We start from the raw sequence: 22,260 nt of genomic DNA on the forward strand, positions 1-22,260 counted from the left end.
GATGGGAGGGTTGTCCAGTCGGTCTTTTCGGAGAGACATCGTAAGAGTGTGAGATTTATCAGGATTGAAAGACATGTTCCATTTGTTTGCCCAGTCTGATTTTGTCCAGGTCTGCAGAGAGTGAGGAGGCTGCAGACTGCCGATCTGAGGGATGAGGAATGGAGCGACAGAGAGTAGAGTCGTCAGCAAAGAGATAGAGAGGATTTTCAAGAGAGTCAGAGAGATAATTGATGAAGACCAGAAAAAGCACAGGGCCCAGAACACTACCTTGGGGAACTCCAGCCTGAACAGGAAGAGGAGATGAGAGAAACCCATTCAGGGCCACACATTGACTACGACCAGAGAGGAAGTCCACCAGCCATGCGTGGAGATTTCCATGGATACCAAAGGAGGAGAGTTTGGTGAGCAGAGCAGGGTGCCAGACCGTATCGAAGGCACGTGAAATGTCAAGGGAGACAGCTCTAATTTCCTGTTTGGCGTTGAGGACCTCCATCCATTGTTGAGAAAGCAGAAGCAGCATGTCCAAAGTAGAGTGACCAGGTCTGAAACCAAATTGATGATCAGAGATCAAGCCATTGGAGAAGAGGAAAGATTTCATATCTGAAGCAATGATGGATTCCATGACTTTGCTGATAATTGGGAGAAGGCTGATTGGTCTGTAGTTGCTAGGATCTGTTTTTGCACCTTTTTTGTGCAAAGCGGTGATGTTGGCTGATTTCCAAGCAGATGGCAGATGACCTTGAGCAAAAGAGAGGGTGAAGAGAACAGAAAGAGGGAGTGAAAGAGCGGAAGAACATGATTTTAGGACCCGTGGGCTTATGCCGTCAGGTGCAGTTGCAGAATCGGAGTCGAGGGTTGACAGAAACTTTTCCACCTTGTCAGGAGGAAAGGACACAGAGTCCAGGAGCAGCTGGGTACGACTGGGTACGGTGGGTACAGAGAGGGATGGGTTTGGGACACAAGATTTAGAGGCAAACACAGAGTTGAGGCATTCAGCTTTTTCACATGCGGAGTCAGCCGTTAAGCCGTTTGAGGTGAGGGAGGGGATGGAGGGGGAACAAACACCAGAAACAGATTTGACCAGATGCCACCAGGATTTGGAAGAGGGAGACAGATAAGAGAGTTCGGCCTTGAGAACGGTGAGATATTGTTTCCTGGCTCTCCTGAGGGTGGACACACACTTGTTTCGGGCTTTGTGAAAGGAATGGTTGGAGTTGGTAGGATATGGGCAAGTAGAAGTAGAGGAGGGAAGAGACAGGGAAGGGTTTGACTTTGAAGATGTACAAAAGGAAGATTGATGGAATATGAACGTCTTTGCAAACTGGGGTTCTTCAGATTTTCAAGTCAGAGAAACGTTTGAGGAGGGGTGAAATAAAGGTGAGTTAAGAGAATGGAGAAAGGAAGAGCTGAAAGAGTTGGATTTTTTTTTAGAGGAGGAATGTTTCAAAGATTAATTTGAAAGCAGCCTTTTGAAGAGGAGTGAGTCATTGATGTTCTCTGAAAATACTATGCCATGTGTGTATATCTACATCATACATACTCAATACTTTATACTCCAATTACCCTCAAACTCCATCTTGGAATGGAGCATCATGACCGTCACAATGTGCATTAACACTGAAGTTACTTCAACGTGAAACTGCTTCAATCTTGTGAATTCGGATTGGATCACTAGATGAACTACTCCATGTGTGTGTCAGAAGTCACTTTTACTACCCTCACCCCATGGCTCGTCATCATCCTGCTGTTGAGCCATACCCGGCAACGCTATTGCCTAAGTCACACATAGGCGGATTTGTCGGCGACTACTGGCGACTGGAAAAATCGCCACACCCGCCGACAATCGTAATGAAACCGTAATGGACGGTCGCCTGTAGTCGTGGTTATCCTCCCCAGGTCGGCTGCAGTCGGCAAGAGCCGCAAAGGGGCCAAATCTTTTTTTAAATGTTTAAAAACGGCGCGCTCAGTCGCACTCGAAAAACATCCGCCATGCTGTCGTGATGGAACCGCCATGCTGTCGTCGGTATCCGTAATAAGAGCGTAAAGCGGCCGCAACCCAGTCGCTCATAGTCTTCCGCAATCGCCCCACCAGCTAGCACGGCAGAGATGCGAATGCCATACGGCCTTCTTGCGGCATCTTCCCGACTATGGGCCGACACTGTTGCGGCTGCATATCGACTACAGAAGAACTACCACGTCTCCCCTGTGGCTATGGGAGACTGACGACGACAGCAGTAGGACTAGTGGCGGCCGAGTTACGGCCATTGGCGACAAAGATACGACTGCCTGGCGACTGCATTACGACATACCACGATTCCATGGCAAGACAGGATGGTGTGAGGGTCTCCGTGGAGTGAGGTCCTGTGGTGCCGACAAGGATATGGCTTTATTGTTTGGACTTGGGACTTTTGGGAACTTTATTTTTGGGACTTTGGTCCTTTGGAAACTTTATTTATGGGACTTGGGACCAGTGGAAATAATTTGTTGGACTTTATTTCCATTCTCTCTCCCTGCAGAAAAGTTTGATTATTACATTACAATGATACATCTTTATTAACTTTCTTATTGTACATCAAACATCTTTATGCTTCATGTCATACATCATTGAAATGAATAAAGTGAAATGTAAAATAGAGAAATAAAGATTTAAAAAGTTGTGTGAATCGTCTCCAATCGCCGGCGGTCTTATTGCAGTCTTGCGGACGTCGGAGTAAACCGCCACCCGGCCCCAATGCAGTCGCTGCGATCCGCCATCGGTCGTAATCTAGCCGCCAGACTGTTTCCACGCTGCCGCCGTGCATCCGCAATGCAGTCATCGTCGATCTTCAACAGTCGCCATCCCACTCGGGGCGTCGTCGCAATGCAGTCGCAATGTGGCCGCCTGCAGTCGCCATACTGCCGCCTGACCATATTTGACCGCCCGAAATCGCCAGTGGTCGCCGAAAAATCTTGATCGCCGGCAGTCGCTGGTAGTCGCCAAAATATCCGCCTATGTGTGACAGGCATATAGTTTCCTCCTCCTCAACAAGGCGTGGCCTCAACAAAGTTCATATGAAGGGGCGCCCCACATACATCAGTTAAAATACATTTACTTCTTCATGCAGCTGTATGAATCAAATTGGCACCCCTTTATATGAACTCTTCTAGAGCATTACTTGATTCCTCCTAAGAACACAAGGGTAGTCCAGCATGCACATGAGATTTTTTTTTTTTTAATGTCCCTTATTTTCTGGAGCATTACTTGATTCCTCCTAAGAACACAAGGATAGTCCAGCATGCACATTAGTTTTTTGGTTTTTTTTAATGTCCCTTCTTTTCTATCTGGCATTTTCTACAAGACATGCAATGTCCCTTTTTCTATTGTTCGACATTTTCTACAAGCTATGAAATGTCCCTTCTTTTCTATAGTTTGCCACATGGCACATCTACTATATAAGAGAGGTGTCTGTCTTTCTGTCTGTCAGAGTTGGCTGAATGGATCTTCGTCAAACTTTCAGAGGTTCATCAGTGAGTGCCTGGGAGTGTTTTACACCAAAAAAAAAATTATGGAAGAAAAAAAAAAGATCGGTTTTTTTGTAGTTTAAACATAAATAAAATAAAATCGCTCGACAGTGCCTAAGCCTTTTAAAATTAATGACAGTTATATACAAGTACACACTCGCATAAATAAATACAAAACAATCACCAGACATTTGAACACAAATAAATCAAACAATTCCGGAAGTGTACGAATTTGGCAGTACGGCTTCTTCTTCTTCCTGATCAGCATCACACAATTCAGAAACGTGAGCGACATTCACCCACCAGCATATATATATGAACCCCCTGCCTCCCCCCCTCCCCTCCTTCCCCCCTACACCTCTTCCCCTCTCTCCTCCCCTACCCCCTCTCCCCCTTCCCTCCCTCCTCCCCCCTCCCCTCCCCTCCCCTCCTTCCCCCCTACACCTCTTCCCCTCCCCTACCCCCTCTCCCCCTCCCCTCCCCCCTCCCTCCATCCCCTCCCCTTCCTCCTCCTCCCCTCCCCGCTCGGCAACGCCGGCTACTTCTGCTCGTGAGCAATAAAATATTATCCTGAACTTGGTGTTGCCCAGAACTTTCAGTAGAGTCCTTTTCGTACAAGGGATTGGGCCGAACGTTCCACAACATGGTCATGGATGATTGTGGACGCCTATTACGTGGTTCCTATAAAGGACACTTCTGAGAAGCATTGAGGGAAGGAAGTGCTGTTGACTGTTAATACAGCCTTGACCTTCCTTTTGGGGGATGAAAATGATGAATTTAGACTGAGGACCAGAAATCCTAATCGCCATTTTGGGTCGCACTGCTCGATCGTACAAATATCAGACCGAAGTTTTTGGCCCTTTAATGTAGGATTCTGCTCCGGGTCCACATAGCAATGCCGTCCGCGAACGGATATGTTGCTACGAGAATTGAGAGACTGCATCATTAATAGTGGTGCTGACTACTGGTGACGCTGCTATACGGACGACTCTGGTAGATTGATAGAGGGGTAGTGTTTGAATTGGAATTAGCTGCCGAGATGCATCGGAGACACAGGAGTACAGGGATATTAGGAGTACATGCAGTTAACTTGTGGATGAGTGTGGGATACTGGGCTTTGTGCAGCGCAGGCAAGATAGGCCGAATGGCCTGCTCCTGCACCAAAGGTCCTTGTGTGTATGTAACACAGGCTTGATGGGCCGAATGGCCTGCTCCTGCACCAAAGGTCATTGTGTGTATGTAACACAGGCTTGATGGGCCGAATGGCCTGCTCCTGCACCAAAGGTCATTGTGTGTATGTAACACAGGCTTGATGGGCCGAATGGCCTGCTCCTGCACCAAAGGTCATTGTGTGTATGTAACACAGGCTTGATGGGCCGAATGGCCTGCTCCTGCACCAAAGGTCATTGTGTGTATGTAACACAGGCTTGATGGGCCGAATGGCCTGCTCCTGCACCAAAGGTCCTTTGTGTGTGTAACACAGGCTTGATGGGCCGAATGGCCTGCTCCTGCACCAAAGGTCCTTTGTGTGTGTAACACAAGCTTGATGGGCCGAATGACCTTCTCCTGCACCAAAGGTCATTGTGTGTGTGTCCAGCAAGGACGACACAGGTAGATCGATCACTTGACTCACCATCCTCGAATCAATATCTGTGCTGATCCTTTGGTTTTAACGCTGAAAGTCTGTCCCACCCCCCCCCCCCCCCCCCCCCATTACAAAACACTATTTTACAACAGATCTAGTGAAACAGACACGAACCCCCTTCCCCCCTCTCCCAACCCGAATATCGTTTAGTATCTCCCCCTGGGTATATCACAACCCCCTTGCGTATGAGACAAAAACAGCAGATCAAGCGAAACAGGCACAAACCCTCATCACACCAGTGTAGAAGTGTTTTAATGGTTATTTTGATATTTACTTGCTTCCCCCCCCCCCCCCCCACACCCCCCCCTCTCCCCCCATTTCTTAATTTCAGACAATTTGGACGTTTTAACGCATATCACATGCTTCATGTATCCCCGCCATTACGGATGACGGAAAGCATATTTTACAGCTTGATGATGTACTTTGTTTTGTTGGAATGATTTACATGGTTCTGAGACCCCGTAACATCTTCCTTTGTCAGTGTCAATTAATGGAGGTTTTGTTCTCATTGAAAAGCAAACGACACGGCGGGGTGTACCAATTTCACCAAGAGTGGAACGAGTTGTGACCGAGGGGACCGTGGAGGAGTAGCGGATCGACTTCTACGCGTAGAATGCATACAGGTACACGTTGAAGCACATGAGCAGGAGGGCGTTTGCACAGCAGACTCGAACCCAGACGGGGTCCTCGACGAGGGAGCCAGACTGAGCGCGAGTCTCATATTCCGGTGGTGGAGGTGCTTTGTGACACAGAGTCGGACAATCGACCGGGATTGCAGGGGTCTGGCATTTCCAACCTAGAACGGTCAAGAAAAAGGGAGTGAGATCTAGAGCATGACCCGACACCATGTACATCATCTCTTAGAATGCTTGACTCAGCTTGCAGTCTCAGGATTTGCATTATAGCGCCCGTTACCATGGATACATGAACAATCGACGACTGATGGCACCCGTATCCTGTTTTATTTGGGAAAACTCTGCTCACATCCCGAAGGATGTAGTTTGTAAGTCACTTTTCCTATAGGTAGTTGGGTCTCACCATGCATGCTCTTGCAAATATTCGCCTGCACTGCCTTCGCACACAGAGCGGTTTGCGTGCCGGCTTGGGATCCTAGGATCCTGGGTTCGAATCCCGGTCGATCGCTGAATTAACGCCAGGGGGGTTGACTCAGCCTGTCATCCTTCCGAGGTCCGCAAATTGAGGACCAGTTCACTTGTGTCGCAAGAGGCGACCAACAGGGTTGGTGGCAGGAAGGGCATCTGGCCATAAAACATTGCTTCAAAAAGGGGACCACGGTGCCCGAAAAAGGCCGGCCCCTGCTCTGCAGGGAAAAATGGCCTCTAAAGGTGGTTCTTCTTTCACTGGCTACGCACACATAGCGGTTAGGGTGCCGGCTTGGGATCCTGGGTTCGAATCCCGGTCGATCGCTGAATTAACGCCAGGGGGGTTGACTCAGCCTGTCATCCTTCCGAGGTCCGCAAATTGAGGACCAGTTTACTTGTGTCGCAAGAGGCGACTAACAGGGTTGGCGGCAGGATTAAAAACTAACAACTAACACTAACAGGGTTAAAAAGGGCATCCGGCCATAAAACATTGCTTCAAAAAGGGGACCACGGTGCCCGAAAAAGGCCGACCCCTGCTCTGCAGGGGAAAATGGCCTCTAAAGGTGGTTCTTCTTTCACTGGCGATGCACACCTCCTAAATAATTACACACACGAGGCCTATTAGTCTAGTAGGAAGACTAGGTCCCCCTGCACCCCCCGGAGATATACTTCTAATCAGTGTTTCTAGATTGGAAAAAATGTGTAGAAAATGACTAGCTATGGCCCCAAGCTGAAAAAATGTCCCACATACCATTTTTATGCAAATTACTGCTGCCATTATCAAAAAAACGATTTTTGACATATCTCAGCCAATATTGCAGATAATTGAAAAATGAAGGTGTCTAGACCCATGTTTTGAAGGGCATAGATCATGATAGAACTATTCATAACATGATTACATGTGTCTATGGTATACTAGTATGCATATTAATGCTGTAATTACAAAATAATCAGTTTTACAAATGATAAGGATACGTTAATACTGCAGATAACTTAACATGGTACATAAGGGGTCTAAACCCAGGTATTTTCAAGGTTAAATGTCAACAAGATGCTCCTGAGTCTTGCATAGGGGCGGGACATTGGCAGTAACATTGGTACCACTCAACTTTTCTTCCCACCATTGACTTTGTATTGCGAGAGATTTTCACTTGCTTATTTAAAGGTTTCTCACCCAGCCCACGTAAAATCTACCAACTCCTGCTGTTAACTCCCAAACATATTTTTTTATGTTATCCAATCACAGTGCAGAAATGACAGACTAGAGATCCAAATTAGTGCTGCTATAGCTGCCATTTTACATTTCCATCCATGTAACATGCGCGCTCGCGCGCTCGTATCAATTGGTAATGTCGCGCGCTCGTATCAATTGGTAACGTTGATGTTATTGAATACCTCAGTTGAAAGTTCAGTCTTCCATTCCATCTGTGTGTTGTTCTTGGTATTCATCCTCCAATCTAGCCAGGTAAGATGCTAACTATAATGTTACTCACACTCTTGACTTCAGTTTCTGCATGAAATCATAAACAGGCAGAATAACAGCTGAGCCAGCTAGCACCATGTTAGCTAACGTTAAAGCTAGCCTCATCTATGTACAGTATGTTCCTAATGTCGGTGTAACTTAAACTTTTGTTAATGCCAAACATGAGACTTATCTGTTGACTTCTGTATATGAATTGAACCAGAAAGAGGCACGACAGCTGAGCTAGCTACAGTAACTTAGCACAATGTTTCATTGGCCTAGATAGCTAACGTTAGTGTGGAAGAATTTAGATGTTTTAGCTATTAGCACTTTTGATGCCACTAAACATGGTTTAGTCAGCTAAAAAGTACCCTAGTGTAGAACATGACTCAGAACCTCTGTTACCTCACTGAAAACTCAGAGCCTCCTTTCACAGGCACTTTTAACATCATTCGTGATTTCTTATTTGTCATTTAACAGTGATGGTAGACATCGACAGCAAGCATGCCCAAAAGAAAACGGAGTGTAGAACCTGCAGCCCAAAGCTCTCCTCCTACATGCATCCTTCATGTACCATCCATGTCTGATCATGGGGATTTCACGCCCCTCCGTAAAATTAAAGGATCTGCTTCAGAAAAACTGCAACTGCTTCAAAAGATCCGGGATAGACGTCTCAACCAACCGCATGACTCCCCATGTCGTATGCAATCAGTATGTGATCAGATCCCGGCAACTCTTCCTGATGACCTAGAAAGAGTAGGATATCACAGCAAGTGTTATAAGCACTTTGTCCGCCACTTTCATCGTCTGGGAGATGATACAGAACCAGGGCCATCAACCTCATCATGGCATCACTCTCCTCGTAAACCAGGAGGTTCTGCTGAACCCATCTTCCCGCCAGAGTGTATATTTTGTGAGAAAGTTGAGACCAAAGATGCTCATCGCAATACTGAGAGGCCTACAACCTTCCCATCCTTTAAAAACAAAGAAAATGCATGGGAGCAAATCGAAACACGGGCTGAGAAAATGGGTCTCTATCGACTCCATCGAAAGGTGAAAAACAAAGACCTCTTTGCATGTGAGGCCAAACACCATCCGTCATGTTTTAAAGCTTTCCGCACAGCATTCTACAACTATGAGCGTGCGATTCACAGAGCCGAAGCACCAAAGGAGCAGGCTTGCATGTCAGCCGCCCATGAAAAGGCATTCAACTCAGTACTGGAACACATTCAAACCCAGGTCATCCAGCAGAATAAAGTTCTACAGCTTTCTTCCTTGCGCTTGCTCTATGTCGAGGAACTGAAACTGAATGGATATGAGAACTCAAATTATCGGTCAGAGAAACTACTGAAACGCCTACAGAATGACCCAATCAAGGAGCATATCCACTTCACGAAGGTTGATCATGACAAATGTGATGTCATTTCTTTCTGGCTTGTGCACAGCTCAAACATAACAGTTTCCAATGCTCTCGCACGAGCATTCACACTCGGAAGCACAAACAAGAACCAAAATGTTGCCCTCCAACTTCGCCAGGGTATTCTACAGGCTTTCAGAGAGTGTAAAGACCAACCATGGCCACCAACAGCTGAAGACATGGAGCTCAATCCTGAAGACATCCTACCTCCAGACCTTGTCCGCTTTCTCAGCGTGCTAATGACTGGCAAGGAGGGCATCGAGACAGAAAAGGTGAAGCGTCTGGTCTTCTCCATTGGACAAGATCTGTGCCGTGCAGTGTCAGATGGAAAATGGAAGTTACCAAAGCACATTCTCCTCTGTGTGACTGTAAGGCACCTGTTCCGAAGCAAACAGCTCACCACAATACTACACAGGCTTGGACACTCTGAGAGCTACGATTTCGCCTTGGAGTTGGAAACTGCTCTCGCCAAGGTCCTGGATGAAGTCTCAACTTATCGTACACCACAAATTGTGACAGGAGAGGGCAACCTTGTATTCCACTGTGAGTGGGACAACTTGAATAAAACCACTACCAGTGTGCACGGCAGCAACATTGTAAACAGTGCTGGAGGAATCATGGTGCAGGAGGTCAAGCCCGGGTTCGAGAGCAGCAAGGACCGAATGCTACCTACCATCAATAGGTCACAACAGCGTAGCCTGAAGGTCGACACACCAAAAACTCTCCCACCCTTGCACTTTACTCGCGTTGGCCCGAAGTTCCCTGAAGGCTCATCATTCACACCGCCAGCAGAGAATGACACAGTCTATGCCACTACGATGCAAGAGTACTACATCTGGCTCTTCATCAGATACATCGGAAGCTGTGGCCTGCAGCCTGTGCCTGGGCTAGGGGGTTTCACCTCTGCAACTGGTTCTCCCCCACCCAGCAAATCAACAGTCGACTACTGCATGCCTATCCACCAACCGATCACAGACAACGCAGTTGTTCGTGAGCTACTGAAGCGTTCCGAGGCAGCAACTGCTGAGGTGGGTCAGAGATGGGTCCTGAATACATTTGATCTGGGTGTCTGCATGAAGTCCAAGGTTGATCTGGCTCGCCTTCCTCCATGCCAGTCTGCCCTGAAGCCGCACATCCAGCGTGTGAACCACCGCGTAGCATTGTACAAAAGAGCCGATCAACCTATCATCGAAAAGCCAAAACCTTATGAGGAGCAAGGATGGATAAGGACTGATGAAGGACTGTTGAAACCAATGTGGTCCAGTGGTCCCATCCTACCAACCTCACTGGTGGATCTTCTGAACACAGGAGAGCACGAAGAGGAGGAGGAAGAGGAAGGAGAAGAAGAGTTTGACTCTGACGATTTCGATGAAAATGATGATGACTGACTCAGTGTAGAATCACTAATGCTAATGATGTTTATCTAAAACAAGCAAGAGAAGAGTGGTCACATTGAGTGCTAGGACTATTTTGACAGTTGTAATATTTAGAAAAATAAAACTTTGTGTTAACGTCTGTGTAGACGGACCTTAATATGAGTCTATTATTTCGTAAAACTGTGATTATTTTGTAAATAAAGCACTAATTAGCATACTAGTATACCATAGACACATGTAATCATGTTATGAATAGTTCTATCATGATCTATGCCCTTCAAAACATGGGTCTAGACACCTTCATTTTTCAATTATCTGCAATATTGGCTGAGATATGTCAAAAATCGTTTTTTTGATAATGGCAGCAGTAATTTGCATAAAAATGGTATGTGGGACATTTTTTCAGCTTGGGGCCATAGCTAGTCATTTTCTACACATTTTTTCCAATCTAGAAACACTGATTAGAAGTATATCTCCGGGGGGTGCAGGGGGACCTAGTCTTCCTACTAGACTATATGAAAGCTTCCACTCCAACACGACAAGCTTGTGTCCCAGGCAGGAGAATATCTCCAAAAGTAATGCTCGTTACATCCATATAAGATTCGTTTGGTGTTTGAACAAAAGTCCAGGTCGAAGTGCAAGCATCTTCTTACTTTACAACTTGTACTAATCCTAAATATTTTGCAGTAATTTTGTACCTGAATTCACGAGACCGCTCCTCCCTTACCCCTCGATCCACAAAAGGTTTATTTCTGTCTGACACTATATTTATCTTTGGTAACTTCCTAAAGTTCATTTATGATGAGCAATGGGCACACTATGATGATATGGATGACGTGTACCCACCATCACCGCTCACCCGTTCACCGATGGTCCTATCGGCCTGCAAAGTCGGGCTTTCGACAGGTGAGATTGCGGTGAGACGCGGCCCCTCGTGCTGTTGCCCCTTGGCTTGCCGCTGAACGTCCCACCAGGTGAGGCCTTTCCCCTTAGAAACGTGTGGGTTGGTTATTGTCGAGTTGCAGTGATGAACACAGACACTATCTGGCAATCTACACCACCTTGAGACAAACGAGTCAAAATAATAACAACTTTCTTATCTAGCTGGTTGATCTACAAACGTCGGTTCCATAAAGCTGGCAATACCAGGTGATGACTTTTCACTTCACCTTAAACCCTTTTAAAAAACAGGATTTGGACTATCATTGGACCTATCATGGCTTACAAGGGCAAATGTGGCATCCCGCAAATCGGAGCACTGCTACCTGGCCTGGTCGTGGTGGTGTGGTCACCATGCTGATGACTACGATAGCAATTGCAGTTCCACTGCAAAGCGCAATGGCGAAATGGAGGTAGTGCAGTCGGCGGAGGCTCCCAGGACGGCTGTCGGGTTGTCCACAATGCGGTGGAGGATGCAGAAATTCCAACACCATTCGGATGATGCCTGCTGCAAGACCCATCATAAGACCCCAAAACGCACCCTGCAGGAATGATTTTTGTGTTTTTATCCTCGAGGGGCACACATGATCGCTGCCAACCAATGGGGAAGAGTGCAGATTGAAATGCATAGCAATGTCACCAGTAGAGAGACGCGTGCCGGTGTGGTTGGTCTATGTACCTGCTCGTTGGCCCGTGGCCAGAAAAAGGCCAACAGGAACACTGCGGTGATCGGCGGTGCCAGATAACTCGTCACTGACTGTATGTACATGAACAGCTGTCCGCTGTTGGCATTTTGCAATATTGGTATCCACACTAGGCTGATGACGACCAGGATTACCGTCACGATCCTGAAAAAGAGACACCGTTACACGTCATTCCTGGTACGCGGAACTGAGAACTTGGATGATCCACGATTCGGGAGCAACCACTTGCCTTCCCACCAGGAGGAGCTCTCGCTCCGTGGGCTGTCGCCGGATCTTTTTCCAGATGTCCATGGTGAACAACGCACTGCTGCTGTTAAATATGGATGTGAGAGATGACATGAGGGCCGCCATCATGACTGCGATCATGAGCCCACGTAGACCTGGAAAGTAGAACAAGTCATCAAAATCATGAGCTGAGAGACACGTTCTTGCCGTTTTGGAGGAAAACGTCATCGAACACAATTGGACACCTGTTCCTGAAACCATTCTGGGTTTCCTTTGGGAATGGCGATGTTAGATTGCCAGGAATATCGTGGCACCTACCTCCACCTTTTGGCCAAGGCACAAAACAAAATCCACTTGTGGGAATGATGAGAAACCTCCTTGGTAGCGAAAAGTCTATCAAGCGTATACTCATATGCTTTAGTTAAAGCATGGGACGGTATGATCAACATGTTATACCTGACAATGATATTATAGTAGAAGTACGTACCGTCGGGCATGAGTTCGATCACAAGCTTCGGATAAGCTATGTTGGAGCAGCCAACCTCTGTATCGCAGACCTTCCTGCATTCCTCCGGGTCCACGCAGGCCACCGAGTCTGTGCACAGGAAAGGTGACATAGACGAAGGGTCTTTTTCCTTGGTCTTTTGTACTCGTGCAAGTTTCAGACCTTCCAACCAAACATTCTTCAAATGGATTTTTAGATTAAAAAAAATTCCTTGGGAGCAAGCATGAACCCACATCTTACCGGACAGACATTTCAAGAAAAGTTAATACAAGAAGACGTCATGCAGAGCACGATACTTGCAAAATCCGCCCCCCACCCCCAAGGAAAAAAAAATCCATTGATACAGCAAATTGTCCATTTCATCAAGATTAAAATTGACAATCTTGATCAAAGCTCGGGTCAACAGGTAGAAAATGACGATTTTTCAGATGAAAAATGATGATTTTGTAAGGTTGACCTTGAGTTGACCTTTGACCTTTTGACCTCAAAAATAGTTCGTTTCCCTATTTAGTGACTCAATGTGCAAATGCTGTTCAATTTTCAAGCCAAGCAGATGAAAATTAAGGGTATTAAAAACTTGGCCTATGTTGACCTTTTGGCCTATGTTGACCTCAAAAATAGTTGGTGGTTGAATTCAGTGACCATATATGTGAATCCTCTTATAATTTGAAGTTAATCAAATGAGAATTGGTGATTTTAGAAATTCGGCCTATGTTGACCTTTTGGCCTATGTTGCCCTCAAAAATACTTGGTGGTTGAATTCAGTGACCAGTTATGCAATCATCTTCAAATTTCAAGTCAATTGGATGAAAATTGAGGATTTTAGAAATTCGGCCTATGTTGACCTTTTGGCCTATGTTGACCTCAAATATACTTGGTGGTTGAATTCAGTGACCAGATATGCAAGTCCTCTTCAAATTTCAAGTCAATCGGATGAAAATTGAGGATTTTATAAATTTGGCCTATGTTGACCTTTTGGCCTATGTTGACCTCACATATACTTGGTGGTTGAATTCAGTGACCAGGTATGCAAGTCCTCTTCAAATTTGGAGTCAATCGGATGAAAATTGAGGATTTTATAAATTTGGCCTATGTTGACCTTTTGGCCTATGTTGACCTCAAATATACTTGGTGGTTGAATTCAGTGACCAGATATGCAAGTCCTCTTCAAATTTGGAGTCAATCGGATGAAAATTGAGGATTTTATAAATTTGGCCTATGTTGACCTTTTGGCCTATGTTGACCTCAAATATACTTGGTGGTTGAATTCAGTGACCAGATATGCAAGTCCTCTTCAAATTTCGAGTCAATCGGATGAAAATTGAGGATTTTAGAAATTCGGCAAAGTTGGTGACCTTTGGCCTATGTTGACCTTTTGACCCCAAAAACAATAGGCTTCTCATTTGGGACGAGCTATACAGCTTGGTGAAGTTTCGTGACGATCGGTTTCGAATTGTGACCTGTAGGCCGGTGACAAACAAACAAACAGACAGAACCACAAACGCAACCGACCAATATACATGAAAAATCTTCGATTTTACAAGTAACAAGAGCTTTGGGAACAGGGGTGTTCTAATGTCTACAAGACGTTACGTGAACGAGGAGAGTCTAAACCAAGAGGGAGCACCAGTTCGTAGAAAAGAATGAACAACCCAAACATAAAGAGCATTTGTTAGTCGTGTCAACTCCATCCCAAGCCAATTAGGCCCACTTTGGAGATAATTACTCCCATGGGCGTAGACATTTTGAAATCGATCCAACCGAGTTTTACGTCTCCTGTTATTCGCTGCGCAGGAGTCGAACATGTTGTCGCATGGTCGAGTGACTTGCGAGTTCCGTACTTTCCAGTCCTGAGCGACAGTCGGGACATCTTGGAAAAGCGACGGTCGGGACATCCTTGAGAAAGGGAGCATACACCTGGCCGGTCGCCATGCTGGAAAGAAAGAAATTTGAGGGAGCGAAAGGGATTGTAAAAATGTAACTCTTCATCATTCTTCATCAATGTGGAGAGGGCAATGTTGAGGGTGTGATTGAGAGCCCGTGGATCGTTTTGATAGGAGGTCTAAGAGGGTGGGTGGAGTGAGTTCTTGAAGCTACATAAGCAGGTCGACTCAACACCATGGCTTTATCTCAAGAACTCTGCTTGAATTCCCGACATGTCAACTGGATTTCCAATGAAAACAAGCCAGAATTTTTGTACAGCGAGTCACAGCGGTTGGCTCTGGAGGCCCTTGTTGATAGAGGTCGCGAGGCGTTTGGACGCGTTCTGGAGGAAGAAGGTCTTTGGCAGTTCCTCTCCGAAGAGGAAATCCGTAGAATCTGCACCACGGTTGGCCAGAATGGGGCAAACGGTGGAGATTTCCTCACGGGTGAAGGATTGCCTGGTGGGACGGACAGCAGATCCCTCACGTACTGGCCGGAAGAGTCGGACGACATGGCCCCTGGTCGGCTCGACTTGGGTTGGCCGGACAAAGAGGGCTATCGTGGAGTGACACGTGCGGCCGTGTACACGCAACCTCCTGCTGACTTCAGTCCCTCCATCAAGGAAACTGTCCGAAGGCTCATCAGGAATGCACATACGGTGAGGACAATGCTCACACCCACCTGCACCATGCGCCAGTCCAGGTTGTTTAGCATATCATTCATTGTACCTTCACCGTGTCACAATTCACTACAAACGAGAAAAGCGAAAGGAAGTCGAGAAAGAGATAAAGAGGGAAGGAGATTAGTGGGGGTGTTGGGGAGCAGAGGAAAGGTGAGTGTGTGTTTTCAAGTAATGCACAACATACATCTGTTTGTGTATGTATATGCATGCTCGTGTATACGTCAGTTGTGTTTGTGTGTCTTCTGCTGTGGAGTGGTGTAGGTTACAAGTTTGGGAGGTTGGTTGGGTGCTCCAGCATACATTTTTGGTGCTGTGGTTTCTGGGAGTGGAAGCTGTTATTTTGTTGTTGTAGTTTGTGTTCTCGCTGACTGGAGGTGAGGAAACACATGCATCCAAGTGAAGTTGTTGCATGTGGAGGCATATGTGTGCCCCTGCTGGCCCACATTAGCTGACCGTATCGAGGTTGAAGGGCCGAAATGGAATGATGCTTAGGACTTCGACTGACACACACATATATATATATATATATATATATATATATTGTTACAGACGTGGCTTGGATGTTATTTACCGAGCGGTTTTATGGTATGACCACGTCTGCACAAGTTACCCGATTGTGCCCGAACGTTGACTAATCGCGCTATGCTAGACCAATGAAGGAAAAAGAAGACACACGGCTGGAATTAATACGACACGACACCAGGGATACGGTTCTCAAAGGTTGTTATTACAATAATGCGGAAGGTTTAGATTACAGGGACAAGAGGGAAACATAGGAAGGTGGGCACTTAAACACAATCTTATATTATTCCCAACAGACGACAGATAAACGGGACAAGGCTCACTCACACGGGGTTTGATGCAAAGGACAGGCGGGTAGCGATCGCTCCAGGTGCACCTGGGCTCAGGGCAGGATCACGTACGGTCCAGTTTAAGAGATGCGGTGGAGGTATTGCAGCGCTCGAGGGGTGGCGACTTCTCTCTCCAGGCTGGGGGCGCATCTGACGTCACATCCGGCGCGGGGCCGCGTATATCCGGCGGGGAGTGACACGCCCTCGGCTCGTTAGCTCCGCCTCGTGGAATCGGCACGTTGCTTCTCATTGGGTGCGTGGGGGGGTTACTGGCTCCGCCCCTGACGAGGAGCTGACAGCCAGCCCCTTCGGGGTAACGCCGTGGAGCGTATGGTCATGGCGGGTAACCGAGCCGGTGTGAGGACGCACACTCCCCGCCCCTCTGTTGTTGTAGTCGTAGTTGTAGTTGTAATTGTTGTTGTAATTGTTGTTGTTGTTGTTGTTTGGGGAAGAAGATGGGAGGAGGTATGGGAAAGGTCCTAAACTCACTACTGATGCCATATAATCACATTCTGGTGCAACGAAGAGTCATAATTAATGGAAACGAGGCCTTAACTGACATAGATTAAGAATAACTAGGAAGATGTCCGAAAGTTGGCTACGTGTGGTGCGGTGGACCTGGGCACGACATTTAATGGGGGAATAAGGGGAAGGTCGGCTCTACTGATTGTTATTTACATGCAATGGGACTAGGGAATGGGGGATTGGGGAAAGTTGGGGAGTATTGGAGAAAATAGGGGAATATTTACAAGCGGATATGGAGGCCAAATTCCATATTCGCAACATTGCACCCTTCTCTACCCTCGGGGCGTCCCGACCCGATAAATTTTTACCTACTTTAGTGTGGCACGCAATGTAGTTCCCTCTACTATTAACTCTACCCTGAGTGCGACAGTTTTACAGATATTCACAAATGAGTAAATATGTCCCCCTGCGACGTTGCACCCTTCTCCTCACAGAAACACACCCACAGGATAACCGAATCCGGAAAGAATTCTCAAACTAAACATACAGCCGGTAGGGAGCATTATTTACAAGACTACGCTGCTATTTACACTACGATCCAGGACCTGTTTTTGGAGGAACACATGCAGATGTTATGCATAGAGAGAGCGCGCTTGCCAACATCGATACACCAACCCACGAGTGCTCTGTGGCCGACGGCCTTTAATAACGTGCAGAGCACCCTTCCCGAGCATCAAAAGCACCACCCCACCACCAATCGGTGCAGTCACCATTGTTCATTGGAATAAAAATAAATTCGACAACCCCTAACCCTGCAGGTGTCTCTTGCTCTTCTTGTGGTGCACTTGGTGTTAACTAAAAATGGTTCACCTGTATGGCATAGGTGCCACGTTGACCCATAGGTCCATCCCCGGGTGGTGCTTGGCCGCAAACGAACTGCGGTCCATTGTGGGTGGCCACAAACATTGCGGTCCATATGGTGTATCGATCCCGGCAGCAAACAGCGAAAGTGCAGGCCCACAACTGCGCAGCCAGCACCTCTCTCTCCTCTCTCTCTACCCCAAAGCCAGATCCTCGGAGGTGGGAGACAAAAGAAGAAACAAGTGAGTAAGGTGGTAAGGGCGCAAAAGTGCACGCAATGTAAGGTGATGCACACTGGGGGCACATGGGAACCAGGTGAGACAGGTACGTTCCTATCGTACGCCCCCCCCCCCCCCACCAGGTAACCTACATGGCCCCTCCCTTACCCCTTACTGTATCCACACAACACAACACTACCCATAAACATCTACTTTACAAATCAACAAACATCCCTACTGTCTTCCCCGTTCCTCCCATAAACCAAATTCGTCTTCTCTCCCTCCTAACCAATCAAATTTGCCATTTTCAACTCTCATCAAAATTTGCCATCTCCAACTGCACATCAAAATTTGCCATTACCAATTCATCATCAGTCCCTCCTAGGGAGGGAGAGATGGAATCACCCCAATGTCTCATCCACGTCGTGATGCGTCTCACAATCCACACAGCAATTTCATTTTCTGCAACAAAACAAAGAAAACACAGGTGTGGAGTCATCATCATCACCACAGGTAAGTGGCTGCGTATGGTGCGACAGGTTCATCAATCCTAACTATCTCCTAAATGACTTTAACAACTTTACACTACCCGGGGTCTTTCTCCGGCCAAACCATTGGCCCTCTTACACTATGGGTTCTAAAAACCAATTCCCATTGGCCAAACTGTGGTGCTCTTCAATTTGGGGTCTCACTCCCCCGATTCATCTCCCGGTGCCCTCGCACAATTTCTGGGCTGCGGCGTGTACCTCTCCCAGTGGGTCTACCCACCTGCACACCTCCACCACTGCAGTTGCCTCCGAGCTTACCTGCTCCTTGCCCTAACCTAACTACCTGGGGAAGGCCCTCTGGCACTCTCCCCACTCGGTGCCCTCTCTGGCACTGGGCTACCCGGGTCCGTCCTCCGGATCCTCGGGCCCCATCCACAACTCTACCGGCTCCCAGAGCCCACCTGCGGCCTCACCTGGCCGACATCCTCACAGTGGTGGAGTGCTCAACCAACTACACACACTAACAGGCTACACGCCCAGCCATTTCCACAACACTAATGCACCCATTCACAACACCATTCTGCAACCGCACCACAGATGCCAATATCCAACCACAATTTACCTGCACCCTCTACCTAACACTTACACTACCCGCCCCGGGTATCCGTGATGGGGGTCCACTCTTCCCCCATCCACACCTTCGCACCATGCACACCACTCCGTACCACTTACTCCAACTCTCTCCACACACCTGTACCTGCACACCTGTGCTCTCACACCTGGTGCCACCTGCACCCTTCTCTCCCCAAGCGCATTCGCGCTGATCCACACACTCACTACTCATACACTGCTCCACACACCTGTCCAGTTGCACACCTGTGCAATCACACCTGTTCAATTCTCACACACACGGCATCATCTCAGCTAACTACTCCCCTCTGAAACTTGCGCTTCCCAGTCGTCCCTTTAAACTATTGCGCTCCCTCGTCATTATCATCCACACTAATCTACCTGCGTCCCCACTACAGGTATCAGTCACTAACTAATCTTAACGTTACCTAATGTCAATCTCTTCTAGATCCCTACTAATAACCTAACCCACCCGGGCTAGTTTTCACTGCCATACACCCCATAATCTAGTGCGCATTTGCCCCCCACATATGGGAAGGATGGTGGATTTGCCATCCCACCACATCGGGGGTCTCTCACTACCAATTTTGCACATCAAATTTCAACAAATTAAAAATTTGCCAATCACTGCCCATCATCTGCCAATCACTACTGCCAATCCCTTGCCAATCATCAAATTTTGTTTTTCTCTAATTTTGGGTCCAAAACACTAACCTCATCACCCAGTCTACTCACTAATACCTCTCGGTGCGCCAATCCCTGTCCAAAGCCCGGCTTCGTAAAGCCAAGCAATGGATGCGGGTTGTTTTGTGCCAGCGGCTGGATGCGTCCGGCACTCGGTGCAGGGACGGGGGCTTACCCGGGCCGAGATCCCACGCATCACCTCGGCGTGGAGCCATCCAATGTCCCGATCTCGACCTGCCGGCACGTCTCAACAAAACGTGGTCGCCATGACGACCCTTCCTATCCAGCCGCCCGCTCCGCCTAGTGGAGCACGGACGCGGCCGTTCAAAGCGAGGCCCGGCACGCACCGAGGGCCCGATTCGGCTATAAGTCGTTCTACACTCTACCCCGTCTAACGTCGATGCTTCACCTGGACGCTTACACCCCGCAGCCCGTTCCTTGCTCACACATCCAGCCGTGCCCATGCTCCTCGTACCTTTCCTTACACACCCAGGTACACTCATTCCACTCACAGCCTTGGTCATACACCTGACCACCGAACATTTTGGCACACATTCGTTCGTAGCACACCTCACCAAAACACCTCTTCGCGCCCCCTTCTCGGTCACCTCCTCTGTGACAATCACAGGTGTGCCCTCATTCGCACACCCAACCACGTGCCTCACCACCAACTCCAGCGTGCATTCCCACTCACGCTCTACCATTCCAGGTGTGCATCCTTCCATCCCAGGTGTACATCCTCGCTCACCTGTCACAACTAACTCACGCTCCATGTCACTCTCACTACTTTCACCTCCACTCGTGACAACGCACTCACCCTTACTCTTGACAGCACACTTTCCCCATGCACCTGTCCGTCACACACCTTTCTCGCGCACACTCTCCCGTTACACCCTCTGTAACACTCACCACAGGTGGACACTCTTCCTTACTTCTGACAGCGCACTCTTTCCTCATGCACCTGTCCGTCACACACCTTTCTCGCGCACACTCTCCCGTTACACCCTCTGTAACACTCACCACAGGTGGACACTCTTCCTTACTTCTGACAGCGCACTCTTTCCTCATGCACCTGTCCGTCACACACCTTTCTCGCGCACACTCTCCCGTTACACCCTCTGTAACACTCTCCACACCACGCTTCCATGTGCTCCCTCGCACATGTGCTACGACCGACTCACTCTCGCCAGCACACTCACTCCTTGGCACGCACTTTTTCCTCACACACCCCAGAGTCGGACTTTCTCGCACACCTCCTCTTTCGCACACCAGACCTGTCACACACCTCACCAACGGCCTTTCACGAACACCCGGATCCAAACCAATCCCCAAGCTTCTTAAATCTCCTGGCGCATCATACGCACGACCATATTGGTCACCACTTACACCGGGTCCTCTTTCTCTTCGCTTCTCCTCCATCACCTGCGAATCCCTCATCCGGTTAATGAGCACATCATCACGATCCGAACACAGACTCTGGACCAATTCTTTTACCTCCTCCTTTATCTCTTTGTTATCCTCTCTCCGTCGCTTCTTAATTTCGCTCACCCCTTCTTCCACTTCTTCTAATTTCTGCTTCACCTCTTTTATTCCCCGGTACGTATCCTCAAGCTCATCCTCTAAGGCTACCTTGACCGTTTCCAGGTGCGTCCTCACCTGCCGGTCCTTCGTCTCCATTACCTCTATCACCTCGTCCAACCTCGTTGTCAGTCCCTCACGTACCATCTGACATTCCCTCTTTGTCGCTATTAAGTCATCTTTTAGTTCTTTCTGTGTCGCCTTTAAACCTCCTAATACCGCAGTGTTCCTTCGAACCTGCTCCACTAACTCCGTCTGTCCCACCGTCAGCTGCTCCACCTCCTGCGTCAGGTCCTCTATGCCCCCCTGTAACTTTACAGTCCCCTTTCTCACCTCCTTCTCCATGTGCTCCTTACAGTGCCTCACCTCCTCGCGCACTCCTCCGACCGCCTCACTCACTCCTCCTCTGATCTCCTCTCCCATCACTTGCATCTCCTGCCCAGATGCCACCCTCATCTGCTCCATTTCCTCCCTGTGAGCATCCAGTTTGGTTTCTACCCCCATTCTGACCCCCTCTATCTGCTGCCCCATTTGGTTAACTTCCCTTTCCGCTTGGTCCCTCATGTCCCTCAATTTGCCTTCCATACTGTTTTCTAACCCCTCTAACCCAGTTTTCACTCCCTCTATCTGATTCTCCTGGGCAGCCATTCTATTTTCTACCCCCATTAACCCATTTTTCACTTCTTTTATCCCGTTGTCTAACCCCTCAAAATTATTGTCTAACTTCCCAAATTTCTTGTCTAACTCCTCAAAATTATTGTCTAACTTCCCAAATTTCTTGTCTAACTCCTCAAAATTATTGTCTAACTTCCCAAATTTCTTGTCTAATCCCTTAAAATTATTGTCTAACCCCTCACCGGTACCCCTCGCTTCGTCCCTCATTACCCCCATCTGGTTTCCCAATCGCTCCATCCTGTTTTTCATGTCTTCATTATACTGGACCACAAGGGCCGTCATTTGTATACAAAACAAGTTCCAATCCATCGGGGGCGCTGCCACGGTT

General features: G+C 47.8%; 2 protein-coding genes across 4 annotated transcripts in view; one reads left to right on the forward strand and one right to left on the reverse strand.

Annotated features, from left to right (window-relative positions):
- The window catches only part of LOC144892212 (uncharacterized), a 623,022-nt gene that overhangs the window by 373,353 nt on the left and 227,409 nt on the right, over positions 1–22,260 (forward strand). The gene's annotated exons all lie outside the window — the stretch shown is intronic.
- SLC5A10 (solute carrier family 5 member 10) overlaps positions 5,458–22,260 on the reverse strand; it is a 49,043-nt gene continuing 32,240 nt past the window's right edge. Inside the window, exons 10-15 of one of the 3 annotated variants that reach the window (XM_078777654.1) lie at positions 12,860–12,967; positions 12,377–12,527; positions 12,123–12,291; positions 11,770–11,985; positions 11,364–11,492; positions 5,458–5,942 (exon numbers count right to left, since the gene is read on the reverse strand). In XM_078777654.1, the coding sequence (XP_078633780.1) occupies positions 5,652–5,942; positions 11,364–11,492; positions 11,770–11,985; positions 12,123–12,291; positions 12,377–12,527; positions 12,860–12,967 (1,064 nt within the window). In that variant the 3' untranslated portion in view covers positions 5,458–5,651. Of the gene's footprint in view, positions 5,943–11,350; positions 11,493–11,769; positions 11,986–12,122; positions 12,292–12,376; positions 12,528–12,859; positions 12,968–22,260 lie in introns of those variants that run through there. The other 2 variants (XM_078777655.1, XM_078777656.1) reach the window with 2 other exon arrangements.

Source organism: Myxine glutinosa, chromosome 5 (genome assembly GCF_964187855.1).
Source record: "Myxine glutinosa chromosome 5, kmMyxGlut1.1, whole genome shotgun sequence".
NCBI lineage: Eukaryota > Metazoa > Chordata > Myxini > Myxiniformes > Myxinidae > Myxine > Myxine glutinosa.